This window comes from Neofelis nebulosa, chromosome 7, assembly GCF_028018385.1.
Source record: "Neofelis nebulosa isolate mNeoNeb1 chromosome 7, mNeoNeb1.pri, whole genome shotgun sequence".
In the NCBI taxonomy this organism is placed as follows: domain Eukaryota; kingdom Metazoa; phylum Chordata; class Mammalia; order Carnivora; family Felidae; genus Neofelis; species Neofelis nebulosa.
The window spans coordinates 73,021,021-73,035,673 of record NC_080788.1 but is presented as its reverse complement, the minus strand read 5'-3'; the positions used below and the strand labels follow the sequence as shown (position 1 = coordinate 73,035,673).

Below are 14,653 nucleotides of genomic sequence, written 5' to 3'. Positions count from 1 at the left end.
ACAGACTGCCAAAAATGGAATGACTACCTTAGAAGATAGCCTTCTGTGAGTTTGTCAAAAATAGGGCCTGACACCCACTGGGCAGAGGTGATAGAAGACTCAGTCAGGACAGCTAGGAGGATGGACAAAATAAAATGTACTCTGTCTTCTGACTCTCAGTTTTTATGGTTCTAGGATGAGGAAAATTGGTGTAAATATTTAAGAGTATACCATTCTTTAATGTCGTGCCTCTCTTGCAATTTCCTTTCTTCACTCTAGGGTGAATCGAAACGCATCACCCTGGTCCTCCAGCAGCCACAGTCTGGAGGTCCCCAAGGACACCGGCATGTCGTTCTAGGGAGTCTACCAGGCAAGATAGTGTTACAGGGCAACCAGCTGGCAGCCCTGACTCAAGCCAAGAATGCTCAGGGGCAGCCCGCCAAAGTAGTAACTATCCAGCTGCAGGTGCAACAGCCACAGCAGAAAATCCAGATCGTACCACAGCCTCCATCATCGCAGCCTCAGCCACCGCCACCACCCTCCACCCAGCCAGTGACACTCTCCTCTGTGCAGCAGGCTCAGATAATGGGGCCGGGACAGAGCCCAGGGCAAAGACTTTCAGTACCGCTCAAGGTGGTGCTGCAGCCACAGGTGAGACTTCCACAGGGAGCAGGGAGGACCAACCTCCTGGCCCCTTGCTGTCACCCTCCACAACCACTCATTGTTGAATGTGGGGTCACTCTAGAGTCACGCCTCTGAACTGAAATGCAGTCTTTTATTCCTTTTACCAATGGAAATTTTCTTTTAATTATGTCATGAAAAGATTTGAGGGTTATTGTTGGGTTCGGGTTAAGAGATGATTTGTCTAATATAAGTCTTTGAACTGTTTTATTTACAATCTTTTCCTACTATTGTGGAGTAAAAATGAATGGCAATATTCTTTCATTTAAAAGTTGTTTTAAAGAGGCCAGGTGATTGTCATTCCTCCCTCCCTCACCTCTCCCACCTCCCCCACCTCCAGAAAGGTAAAGGTAGGCCAAGAGTAGAATTTGAATTTTTTTACTTTTGGTCTAGCGATTAGTATTGGTTATATTGTTGGAAAATTTTCTAGAATAATGGAGATGGGTATTGACATTAGAAGCATGTCTAAAGGATATTGAAGTTTGGCATAATTCTTGCCTTTTCTCATCTCTTTCCCACTAAAAAACACCTTTGTTTGTTTGTTTAAATGTGTCTAGGTTCAGTCAGACTTGGTCTGAATCTGGTTCTTGAGGAATTAGAGATCAAAAGTTTCTAACCTATCTGCTTTAGAGCTGGATTTTATTTAGGCCATGTAGCTACAAGCATGTTGAAATTTTAGTGTCTTTATTTCTGTAGGCTGGTTCTTCCCAAGGGGCCTCTTCTGGGCTGTCCGTAGTTAAAGTTCTAAGTGCCAGTGAAGTGGCAGCTCTGTCTTCACCAGCAAGCTCTGCTCCTCATACGGGGGGCAAGATAGGAATGGAGGAAAACCGCAGGCTGGAGCACCAGAAGAAGCAAGAGAAGGCAAATCGGATCGTAGCAGAGGCTATTGCTAGGGCCCGTGCCCGGGGTGAGCAGAACATACCTCGAGTCCTAAATGAGGATGAGTTGCCCAGTGTTCGGCCTGAGGAAGAAGGTGAAAAGAAACGCAGGAAGAAGAGCAGTGGGGAGAGGCTCAAGGAAGAAAAGCCAAAGAAGAGCAAAACATCGGGTACCTCCAAAACTAAGGGCAAGAGTAAGCTGAAGTGAGTACAACCCTCTGCTTTTTTGTTGGGGCCTTTGAGGGCAGTGTACTTGTTTTTAAATGAAAAGGTTTATGTGTATTATTGTTTATTTATTTTTGAAAGAGAGCGCAAGCTGGAGAGGGACAGAGAGAGAGGGAGACGCAGAATCCGAAGTAGGCTCCAGGCTCTGAGCTGTCAGCACAGAGCCTGATGTGGGGCTCGAACCCATGAACCGCGAGATCATGACCTGAGCCGAAGTGGGACGCTTAACCTACTGAGCCACCCAGGCACCCCCAGCGCACTTGTTTTTAAATTAGTTGCTAGAGCATGTGACTCTTGATCTCGGGGTTATAAGTTTGAACCCCCGCATTGGGTGTAGAGATTACATTAAAGAAATCTTTAAATAAACAAATAAGTAACTAAGTAAGTAAGTAAGTTACTGTTGAGAGGAACTACTTGTATTTAGCAGCTACATAGTTCAAGGTAATCTGTTTGTCATAGAGGATAATAAGGCCTTTCTTTTCTCTATCCCAATGCTTTTATGATTTGTTAAACAGAAATTTGCAAATTAGCGTATTTTGAAAGAGAAACACCAAGGCACAGGAAAGATAGCCAACTATTGTGTTGGGAGTTATGTTAAAAGTTGACTATGTTTGTATATATCTTCCTGATTTTATATCGCTGTGGTGTGAGATTTCTCACTATCCCCCCTACCACCCACATCAGTAAAAGAGCTGCTGGAGATGTAGCTGCCCTGTTCTTGCATCTCATCTGTGAACTAGAGAAGATTTCAGCAACGAGTGTCAGCCTGAAGCAGTGTTGTCAGAACCAGGGCTTGTCACGTTTGAGCGTCCCCTCTTTGTCATCCGCGTCTTGTAGCCTCATTCCTTTCTCCCTAACTTCTACCCCTGGGAGTCTTCAGGCTTTGTGGTGGAATTATAATAATGCTTTATATTTGCAGAAGATTTTTCAGCTTTTAAGAAAAAATTCATGTGTCCTATCTTAGTTTATCCTCAACAACTGTCAACCAGGTATTGTCATCAGTGTTTATTGTATAAATAAGGAAGCTAATGCCCAGCTAGTGACAGACCTGAAACTAAAAGTGAGGCCTTGCAGTTCTTGGCCCAGTATTTATTCCACTGTCTTAGCCACCTTTCTTCAGGTATCTGTGAATACAGTAGTAGCAAGGATTTGTCAAATCTGATGTAAAGGTCAGCCCGTGGCTTAGATACCCCAGTATTTTCTTTTTTCAGACACCTTGCTCTATAGCTGTGTGTCCCCTCAACTGAAGAGCTAGACACTTCTATCAGGAAGTTTCATTCATATACGATGGGTTAGGTTAATTATATTTTTTATCTCCTAAATGAATTTGGCCCTTACTGAAAATGAATTTGGTTTTTCCTTTTTTAGCACCATCACCCCTGTGGTGGGTAAAAAGAGAAAGCGTAATACTTCATCTGATAATTCAGATGTAGAAGTCATGCCTGCCCAGTCACCCCGGGAAGATGAAGAAAGCAGCATTCAGGTAAAAGGATCCCAAACGAACTTAGTAGATAAATCATGTTTAATTCTGGCAGACAAACCAGGAATAGATACGAGAGACTATGAGCCTATGTACATTTTAAGAATTTTTCTATAAGAGAGGTAGGCCTAAAAGGTAAAAGAGGTGGGGCCTGGTCATGGTTGTCTCTTTTAAATGTTGAGGTTTTTTTAGCTAAAAAGCAATTACTATACAAATAACAATACTCATTTCCAAAATTCTAGTGTTTTAAAAACTAAGCAAGTATGAAATAATGTGCATGGTTGTTGTTATGGCTCTGTCAGTACTTTGGTTTCTCTTAGAACTGTCCATCTATCTATTTGCCTTACCTTTTCTACACTTCAGGGTTCTGACTCTCTGAACTGGGTGCTTAGGCACAGTGTTTTTTCCTACCTTTTGAAGATGAGAAACATTGAAAGAAAATAAAAGAAGCTGGACCAGAAGCTGGACTAAACTTAGTCCTCTGTCTCTCATTGTTGCTTTACGGTACCACCTTTGGTTCTAGTTTCCAACCATACAAAGAACCTGGTATTAAGATTTGGGAGACCCATGGTTCTTCTAAGTAGCACTGTGGGCCTGGCAGATTTACTTAGCTTCTATGTCTGTGTCTGAATTTTTCCTTAGTAAATGAAGGTTTGGACTAAACGAACCTTAAGTGCTTCTCTAGCTGTTAATATTTATAAATGCGTACCTTCTTTCTTGATACACATTCAGTACATTGGCTAACTGATACCTGGGTTTTTCTGGGGAAATTAACATGTGAGAATAGCCAAGAAATTATTGAAAAGAAAATTGAGGCAAAAATTATCTTTAACAGACATTAGAGCATATTATGATATAATAATTACTAAGAGTTTGGAATCAGAGAAGAAATAACATTAATAAAGATAATAGAGGGGCACCTGGGTGGCTCAGTTGGTTAAGCTTTCCTGCTTCGGCTCAGGTGATGATCTCAGTGGTTATTGAATTCGAGCCCTGCATCAGGCTCTGCACTCTCAGCACTGAGCGTGCTTCTGATTCTCTCTCTGCTCCTTGCTTGTGTGCTCTCTCTATCTCTCTCTCTCTCTCTCTCTCTCTCTCTCTCCAAAATAAATAAATAAACATTTAAAATAAAGAGAATAGATTCTAGAAATAGATTCAAATGGTTATGAGAATTTAGTATATGAATTTAAATGCCATTTTAAATCAGTGGAAAGAAAAAAATATTAAATTATGTTAGAACAACTGGAAAAAAAAAACTGGATTTCTTGTGTCATTCCTCAAATACTAGTTTAATCAAAGGTCCAAATGTAAAACTTGAAATCATGAACTTTCTATAAAACATGGATGGATTTTTAAAATAATTATCAAGTAAAGTAGATCTTTGTAAGGGGGCATTAAAATTCATAATTCATAAATGGAACATTTATTTGACTATATAAAAATTATACATGTATAACAAATAATTCTACAAATAACGTAGTGGCTAAGAGCATAAACTCTGGAGCAAGAATTCCTCGATTCTCATCTTAACTCTACTAATACTGTCACTTCAGGCAAGTTTATTTAACCTCTTGGTGCCCCGATTTCCTTATTTCTAAAATGCAAGTAATAATGCCTACCAAATAGAGTTATTAGGAGTATTAAATGTAAGCATTTATGAAGGAGAGAGAACAGTGCTTAGCTCATGGTAAGAGAGCATAGAAAGAGTTATGTATGTATATGTTAAATAAAGGGCTAAATTAAAAAAGTAAAGGCAAATCGTTGTAATACAAGAAATACAAAATTTTAAAGGTGGTGGATTAGTTTGCTAGGGTTGCCATTATAACATACCACAGACTGTGTGGCTTAAACAGTAGAAATTTATCCTCTCACAATTCTGAAGGCTTAGAAGTCCAAGATCAAGGGGTCGGCAAGTTTGGTTACCTTTTAAGACCTCTTTCCTTGGCTTGTAGATGGCTACTTTCTCACTGTGTTCTTACCTTGTCTTTTCTTCGTGCATAAATCCCTGGTGTCTTTCCATGTGTCCAAATTTCCTCTTCTACGGATGTCAATCGAGTTGAACTAGGGCCCACCCTGTCAGTCTCATTTTGACTTACTTCTCTAAAACTCTTGTCTCCAAATACAGTCACATTCTGAGGTGTACTAGGGATTAGGTTTTCAACATAAGAATTTTGGGGGATATAATTCAGCCCATTATAAATGGTAATGCCAGTGCTGGCAGTGGACTTAAGGAACAGCAAGCAGCTGATGGGAGTGTTGAAACAATCTTTTTGGTGAGTCAGTGTTTCAGTATGTAACAATTTGAAATGTCAATGCCTTTTGACTCCGTGATTCTGCATCTAGGAAACTCAAAAGTATGTAATGATGTATGTGTATCATAGCAATATTTGCAATAGCAGAAATGGCCAAAAATTCACTGTCTGTGGTGGAGAAATAGTTAATAAAACTCTGAAAATCCATGCACTAGAACACTACATGGCAGGGAGCCTGGGTGGCTCAGTCAGTTGAGCATCCGACTCTTGGTTTCGGCTCAGGTCATCATCTCGCAATTTCATGATATTGAGCCCCGTGTTGAGCCCACGCTGTGCGCAGCCCACATGGAACCTGCTTGGGATTCTCTGCCCCTCCCCCACTCAGGCTGTCTCTGTCTCTCTCTCTCTCAAAAAAAAAAAAAAAAAAAAAAAAAGGAATACTACCTGGCAATTAAAAACAATGAAATAGAGGGGCGACTGGCTGGCTCAGTCAGTAGAGCATGTGACTCTTGATCTTGGGGTCTTGAGTTCAAGACCCACTTTGGATGTAGAGATTACTAAAAAGAAAGAAAGATAAAATAAAGCATTAAAAAAATAAAGGGGCACATGGGTGGTTCAGTCAGTTAAGCATCTGACTCTTCATTTCAGCTCAGGTCATGATCCCAGGATTGTTAGACTGAGCCCTGTGTCGGGCTCCGTGCTGAGCATAGAGCCTGTTTGGGATTCTCTCTCTCCTTCTCTTTCTGCCCCTCCACTGCTTGTGCGTGCACTTGGCTTCTCTCTCTCAAGATAAAATAAATATTTAAAAATAAAATGAAAGCAATGAAGTAGAGTAGGTGTGCTTATTGTGGAAAACTCTCCATATTAAATGAAAAAAAAATCTAGGTGTAGAATAATATATATACTCTCTCTTTAATAACATTTAGAGAGTGTGTGTGTATGTGTGTGTATACAAATAATACATGTTTATATATCCATTTTTTTTTCCTGGAAGGATGCACAAATATTTTTAGGAGAATGTTGAAGAGTAAGTGGGTCATGATTACCATGCTCTCATTTTTGTACTTTGGAACTTTTAAACCTCATGACCATTTGCCATTTTGTTTTTTAGGTTAAAAAAATATATATGTGAGAAAAATTACAGTAGGGCACAGAAGTAGACACTATGAATATCTCCCAGTCTAGACCCCAGCCTCACAGTCCCCCACTTCTCTTCCCCAGAGGTAACCTCTGTTACCAATATTTTGTGTATCCTTCCAGAAATATTCTTTACTTTCATGAACATTACTTCCACTAATAGGGAATATTGTATTTATATGTACTTTTCTATACAGTCCTTATTTTCTCCAATAATGTATCTTGGAGATTATTCTTTATCAGGAAAGATCAGTCTAGCCCACCTTCTTTGTATTATGAAAATTTGAAATGTACACCAGAGTAGAGAGGTAATTTAATGAAGTCCTGTGTTCCATCACCCCAAAAATTCTCTTGTACTCACTTCAGTTAGGCTACCCTCTTCCCATAGGCAACCGTTGTTCTGATTTCTCTTTACCATAGATTAAACTTAACCTATTCTTGAACTTTATGTAAACAGAATGACAGTATGATTCCATTCTTTCAGCATAATGTTTATCCATTCTTCTATTCATGAGCATTTGGGTTGTTTCCTGTTTGGACCTGTTGTGAATAAGGCTGCAGTGAACAGTCTTAGTCGTACTTTGTGGACACAGGTTTTCATTTTTCATAGATAAATCTAAGGAATAGCATTGATAGACCAGAGGGTAGTTATACATATAAACGTATAACTTTGTAAGAATCTGTCAACTTTTTTTAGTATTATTTTATTTTACATTTATTTTTGAGAGGCAGAGAGTGTGTGAGTGGGGGAGGAGCAGAGAGAGAAGGAGACACAGAATCCAAAGCAGGCTTCAGGCTCAGAGCAAGCTGTCAGCTCAGAGCCCGACACAGGAGAGAAAATCCGAAGCAGGCTCAGCACTATAGGGTTCGAACCTATGAACCATGAGATCATGACCTGAGCTGAAGTCAGACCCTTAACTGACAGAGCCACCCAGGTGCCCCAAACGTCTGCCAACTTCTAAAGTGATTGTGTCATTTTACATTTTCACCACTAATGAGAGTTCCAGTTCCACATCTTCAGTATTTGGTGTTGTCAACTACCCCATTTTTTTTTTCTTTTTTTCTTTAAAACAGAGAATTGGGTGCAGTGTGAGAGTGGGGAGGGGCAGAGGGAGAGAGAGAATCTTAAGCAGGCTCCATGCTTAGTGCAGAGCCCAACATGGGACTTGATCCCAAAACCCTGGGATCATGACCTGACCTGAAATCAAGAGTAGGACACTCAACTGACTGAGCCACCCAGGTGCCCCTACCCCATTCTTTTTCTTTTTCTTTTTCTTTTTCTTTTTCTTTTTCTTTTTCTTTTTCTTTTTCTTTTTCTTTTTCTTTTTCTTTTTCTTTTTTTTATTTTAAAACATATTTATTTATTTTGAGAGAGAGAGAAAACGTGCACATATGCATGCACGATTGTGTGAGCAGGGGAGATTTTTAAACATTTTATCTGGAGAGAAAGAGAGTGTGTGTGTGTGTGTGTGCTTGTGCGTGGGGGAGGGGCAAAGAGAGAGAGAGGAAGAGAGAATCCCAAGCAGGCTCTACGCTGTTGGCGCAGAGCCCAGTGCAGGGCTTGATCCCAGGAACTTCAAGATCATGACCTAAGCTGAAATCAAGAGTCAGGCACTTAACCAACTGAGCCCATTCTTTTTAAATAGTTCTATAACAGTGGCGTCTAGGTGGCTCCGTTGATTTTGGATTTTGGCTCAGATCATGATCTCATGGTTTGTGAGTTCGAGCCCTATAGTGAGTGCTGATCCTGCTTGGGATTTTCTCTCTCCTCCTCTCTCTGCCCCTCCCCCCCCACCCTCAAAAAAAAAAAGAAGAAAGAAAAAACCTTAAAAACAGTAAATAGTTGTGTAGCATTCCAGTTTGTACTGTAATTTGTTTAACCAGTCCCCTATTGATGAGCATTTAGGTTTTCTCTGCTCTTCTACTACCACAAATAATGCTACAAAGATTTGTATACTTGTTCAGATTTATTTGTAGGCTAATACCTTTGAAGTGGAATTGCTGGACCAAAAGGTATTTTCAGATTTTCTTTTATAGAGGTTATGTCCATGTGCATTCTCACGGAGTTCCTCTTTCAATATTTGATCAGACTTTCTGATTTTTGCCAGTCTGTTAGGTGAAAAAAAAAAAGTATCTCCGTTTAGTTTTCAGTTGTAATTGTTTTATTATTATGAGTGTGAGCATCTTTTTACATTTAAGACCTTTTTTTTCCACTGTATCCATGTTATTTGCCTATCTTTCTGTTGTGTTATGGATCTTTTCTTAGTCACTCAAAAGAACTCTGCTTAGGATATGTATCATGTGATGTTTTCCTCCTCAATTCATTATTTGTCTCAGCTTTGTTACGATATTATATAAATATCTTAAATTTTGCAAGGTCAAATTTATCAATTTATTAGAAACACCTTCCCTACTACAGGATTATTAAAAAATTCTTCCTCATTTTCTTTCAGAAATGTTACGTCTTTTCTGGGGTGCCTGGGTGGTTCTGTCATTTAAGCATCCAACTCTTGATCTCAGCTCAGGTCTTGATCTCAGGGTCGTGAGTTCAAGTCCCATGTGGCGGGGGTGGGGGAGGAAGCTTGAACTTAAAGAGAAAGAGAAATGTTATATCTTTTCTTTATAAGATTTTTAAGATCTTTTAAATTTTTTATTTTTATGTAATTTAGTTTCACCCTCTAGATGGATGGCCATTTGTTTCCATTCCCATTTATAGAATAATCTACTTTTTCCTCACTCATTAGAGGTGCTATTTTTATTATGTTCTAAATCCACAAAAGTATTTTAGTCTATATTTGGACATTATTTCATTGACCTGTTTGTCTTGGAGAGGTACCAACCCTTGTTAATTAGTATAGCTCTGTATTGTCCTTAAAATCTGGTAAGGCCAAGCACACTTTTTTAATTTTTTCTGGTTATTCTTAGATGTCTTTTTCTTTCTTTGAATTTTGGGATCAGCTTATCTAATTAAGAAGTTTTGGGGCGCCTGGGTGGCGCAGTCGGTTAAGCGTCCGACTTCAGCCAGGTCACGATCTCGCGGTCCGTGAGTTCGAGCCCCGCATCAGGCTCTGGGCCGATGGCTCGGAGCCTGGAGCCTGTTTCCAATTCTGTGTCTCCCTCTCTCTCTGCCCCTCCCCCGTTCATGCTCTGTCTCTCTCTGTCCCAAAAATAAATAAAAAACGTTGGAAAAAAAAATTTAAAAAAAAAAAAAAGTTTTATTTTGTCCAATTCATGTAATTAGAATTGATTCTTCTTATTCCAGAACAATGTATTTTACTATTTATTCAAGTCTTTTTTAAGTCCTCTGGGAGTGTTTTAAAGTTTTTTACATATAGATTTTATATATTTCTTACTAAATTTAATTGTTTAGATAAATAATCTTTTTGTTTTCATATATAGCATCTTTTCTTTTATATATTTTATGGCTCAGTCTATATAAGAATGGTATTGATTTTTTAAAATTGGTGTTATCTCCCAGGGAAGTTTGCTCAATATCAGTAGTTCGACATCTGATAATTCATTTAATTCTTCTGGGTTTTTCAGGGATATAGTCATGATTGAAAAATAATAATTTTATCTCTCCATCCTTCCCAGTTTTTTATCATGAGCTATAAAGTATTACTTAAAAAATGTTTTGCTCAGCCACTTGAAAGAGTAAGGTAAATCTAAATGTATCGATACAGAAAACATCTTTAAGAAATATTATTAACAGAAAAGTGGCAGAACAATACTATAATCATCACATGGTATGATTCTATTTATTAAAACAAAAAAACCTAGAATGAAAAGAAACAAAAACCAGAAACAAAACATTCTTGCACCTTTGCACTTCAGGTTTGCTCCTTGTGGAAAGTACATTGCACCTTGCAGGTTGAGTCGTGTTGCAGTTTATTAGAGCTTCTTGCCAGTAGTACCCAGGTTACTTTCAGGTGGATTCTTGTTCTTTGATTTAAAAAAAAAAATTCCGGGACGCCTGGGTGGCTTGGTCAGTTAAGCGCCTGACTTCGGCCTAGGTCATGATCTTGTGATTCGTGAGTTCGAGCCCCACAACTGGCTCGGTGCTGACAGCTCGGAGCCTGAAGCCTGCTTCCAGATTCTGTGTCTCACTCTGTCTCTGCCCTTCCCCTGCTCATGCTCTGTCTCTCTCTGTCTCTCAAAAATAAATAAATGTTAAAAAATTCAGCAAATGAATAGGAATTTGGTACATAAAATAAATTGCGTGATTTGACATCACATAAGTTGGTAAATAAGTTCTTTATCTTTTGGTTTGATTTTTCATAGGGATTTTAGAGTAAAGTCTAAGTATATGACTAAAGGCAAATAGTTTTTTAAAGGTTTTCTCTTCGAGAGATCTATACAGTTATTTTAACCATTCTTGCCTATACAGAAGAGACGCTCAAACCGCCAAGTTAAGCGAAAAAAATACACAGAGGATCTGGATATAAAGATCACAGATGATGAAGAAGAAGAAGAAGTGGATGTAACTGGTCCAATAAAAACTGAGCCTATCCTCCCTGAACCAGTGCAGGAACCAGATGGCGAGACTTTGCCTTCCATGCAGTTCTTTGTGGTAAGCTGAGAACTTAAGCAATATGAGAGGTTGTCCTGCTCCTCAGAGTCTCTGTTGACTGACTGCATCTTTTGCTACAGGAGAATCCCAGTGAAGAAGATGCAGCCATAGTAGACAAAGTGCTTTCCATGCGGATTGTGAAGAAGGAGGTGAGGCCTTAACCTTTAATGTCAGCTCATAATGCTACATTCACAGACTTTATTTAATGAGCACCTTTGGATGTCAGGATAAATTACTGCAGTGTAATTATGAAATATGGTGGAGGTAAATTAGCTAGAAAATAAGAACTGTTTTCTTGCCTCCTCTTTTGCTTACCTGTTTAAAATGGATGAAGGCTTATTTTTTCCAACTATGAGACCTCTTATATTGAAGTACCAGATTAGTTCTTTAATCCCTCAGTCAGTAATATACTTGGGGCATTGGTATGAAGCTCTACTAGAAGTAGTGGAATTTAAGGGTTATTTCTTTGACAAATAAAGTATTAATAACTATAATGTTTTTCTTCTCAGCTTCCTTCTGGACAATATACTGAAGCAGAAGAATTCTTTGTCAAGTACAAGAACTAGTATGTGATCCGTGCAAAAAGCTTTTCACCCTAATCTCCACAGGGTTGTAAAAAGTTCTCCTGTATAGTCTTTCCTGGGTGGGAATATATCCCCTTTTTGTAGTCTCCTAGCCTAAATTGTTTTCATTGAGGAAAATGTCTATTCAAAGAGAAATTCAGGAATTGTCATGAATCTTACTATTCCTGGCAGGAAGGTAGGATAAAGGTGATTCCTGATAAAATCTTTTGTGATCCTCTATACCTTAGTCTGACACTAAGACCTTGCTGCTCAGACTGTGGTCCATTGACCAAAAGAATTAGCCTCATTTGGGTGCTTGTTAGAAATGTGTACTTTCAAGCCTGCCCCAGACCAGGTATTCGTGTGCAAAATCAAGTTTAAGAAGCACTAACCTAAGAGACTATCTCCCACTTAAACATGTTGTACTCATTGTGCCTGCTTCTGGCTAATCCCCAAACCTAGCCAACCACCTCTCCTTTCTCACACCATGACTGGCTGTTTCCATCCCCTTCAGCTCCTATCTGCACTGTGAATGGGCTACCATCTCCCAACTAGAGAAGGATAAGAGAATCCATCAAAAACTAAAGCGCTTCAAAACCAAAATGGCTCAGATGAGACACTTCTTCCATGAGGTAATTAGGAATAGGTATTGCCTTTCATTTATTTCATAGAAGCATAAATTACTGGAGTCAGCAGTCTTGACTGATTCTTGAAGGTTTATAGTTGCTTTGTGTACATGGGTATGAAGTCTTAATTTTGATCATTGAACCTTCCTTACTTTATAGCCCCATGCTTTGTTTACCAGGTCTAAATACAGTCTTTGTAAGTTACTAGAATATTTTAATTTTGACTTGTTCATTATCCATGGAGTATTTTCAAGATGGGTGATAAACTGACCTACAGTCTATTTGAGGCACTCCTAATGTCAGTCTGTGGCAGCTGATGGTATCTGTAGGCATAAGCAAACATGTCGTTAAGAGAGAACACTTATTTTCTACAATTTCTAATCCAGTATATCAAGAAATCGTGATAAAGGAGCTCTAATTTCCCATAGCCATTCTTACTACTGGTTAAACACTGGAGCATTCATAAGGGTCTCTTGAGCCATATTTTAACTCTCCACTTTCCTTTGAAAGCTTTGTGTACACATCCCATTGCCAAACTGCGATTTTTCATCTTTATTATACATACGGTACTAAGTGCCTTGAGAAGACCAATTCCTTTTCAAAGCTTCTTAGAGCTAAAGGGGAAAGGGTCCAGTAGGAAAGGTTGAGGGAAGGAATAATGCAGAGTTTCAGCAGAAAAAGTTCTGCCTGAATACATCTGATAAAGCTAATTTTATACTACCAGGTTTGCCAATAAATGAGTTATTTCTCACATCACCTAGAGATGGCAAGTAGGACCATTTAGGTTTTATAATTTCTTTTTATATGAAAATAATTGGGTTGTGTTTTTTGTCTTTTTTTTTTTTAATGTTTATTTTTTTATTTTGAGAGTGAGAGGGAGCAGGGGAGGGGCAGAGAGAGTGACAGAAAATCCTATGCAAGCTCCACACCGTCAGTGCAAAGCCTGATGCAGGGCTCAAACTCACAAACCTTGAGATCATGACCTGACCCAAAATCAAGAGTCAGACACTTAATTAACTGAGCCACCCAGGTGTTCCTTCATCTTTGTTCTTTTAATGCCTAATTTGTGAAATGTACAATGAAATTGTAATCCCATTCCAGCTGGTATTAATGTACAATTTGTGATTGTTGAACCAACTCTATGAACTTATATGCCAATTAAATCTCCATATGTAGGTAGGCTATTTAACCAAATCAGTCATTCATTTATTATGTGCCAGTCTCTATGGAGAACAAACCAGATATGGTTTGTGTTCTCATCCACCTCACTGTCTAATTGGGAGAGAGAGAGAGAGTAAAAAATAATTCAAATCATGATAAGTGCCAAAAAAGAGCACAAGGAGACGTAACGGGTGGGAAAACGCCTACTTTGGATAATTAGGGAAGACTTCTCTGAGAATTCAATTGTGAATAGGAGCAAGGACATGAACCCACGTAAATAGTATTGCTGGCTTGGGAATCAGCATATGTGAAAGCCCTGAAATAAGCTGAGGAACTAAAAGGACAGTGGAGTTGATGAACAAAAGAGAATGAATGGCCCAAAATGAAATCAGAAATTTAGGCAAGCAGGTGCTTACAGATCTTCAAAGCACAGTTTGGTTTTAGTTTTGTTTACAAATGAAAATGATTAAATCATTTAAAGTAGGTCAAAGACATAATGCAATGTTCACTTTTATTTGTTTTTGAGAGAGAACACAAGCAGGGAAGGGACAGAGAGAGAGAGGGAAACACAGAATCCAAAGCAGGCTTGTCAGCACAGAGCCTGATGTGGGGCTCGAACTCAGACCATGAGATCATGACCTGAGCTGTAGTCAGTTGCCCAACTGACTGAGCCACCCAGGTGCCCCTTATTTGTTTGTTTTTAGAGAATTCTCCCAAATTTCAAGGTCTGGGTGAAGGAGAAGGAATTGTATGCCAGAGTTACAGGAGAAAGATTAGGAAAAGATATGTCACAAGAAGCACTGGCAACAAGTGTCTGAAGAAAGAAGAGTTTTTTCCTTAAAGTTTCTTTGAGATCTTTGGAGCCGTGGGTTATATATTTTCATATACCATCCAGAGTCGGATGCCAGTGACTTAGAAGAAAAAGAACCAAAGTGATTGAAAATTGGCCAAAACAAAAACCAGAACCAAAATAAAGGGCGGGTGGGGGGGGTGCTACTGATGAGACTATGGTGTCTCAGCAAATCCCAGGGAAGGGAGTGCTTAATGGAGAGAATTAGGAATTGTGGAATGCTTTTCAGAGGTAAAGCGAACTGGGGACAA

The 14,653-nt window shown here is 39.0% G+C and overlaps 1 protein-coding gene across 6 annotated transcripts in view; it reads left to right on the top strand.

Moving 5' to 3' along the window:
- The window catches only part of CHD8 (chromodomain helicase DNA binding protein 8), a 61,553-nt gene that overhangs the window by 21,614 nt on the left and 25,286 nt on the right, over positions 1 to 14,653 (top strand). For all 6 annotated transcript variants that reach the window (XM_058738445.1, XM_058738446.1, XM_058738443.1 and 3 more), the window contains exons 3-9: positions 259 to 630; positions 1,357 to 1,742; positions 3,132 to 3,246; positions 11,020 to 11,202; positions 11,283 to 11,351; positions 11,712 to 11,767; positions 12,280 to 12,397. In XM_058738445.1, the coding sequence (XP_058594428.1) occupies positions 259 to 630; positions 1,357 to 1,742; positions 3,132 to 3,246; positions 11,020 to 11,202; positions 11,283 to 11,351; positions 11,712 to 11,767; positions 12,280 to 12,397 (1,299 nt within the window). The remainder of the gene's footprint in view (positions 1 to 258; positions 631 to 1,356; positions 1,743 to 3,131; positions 3,247 to 11,019; positions 11,203 to 11,282; positions 11,352 to 11,711; positions 11,768 to 12,279; positions 12,398 to 14,653) is intronic.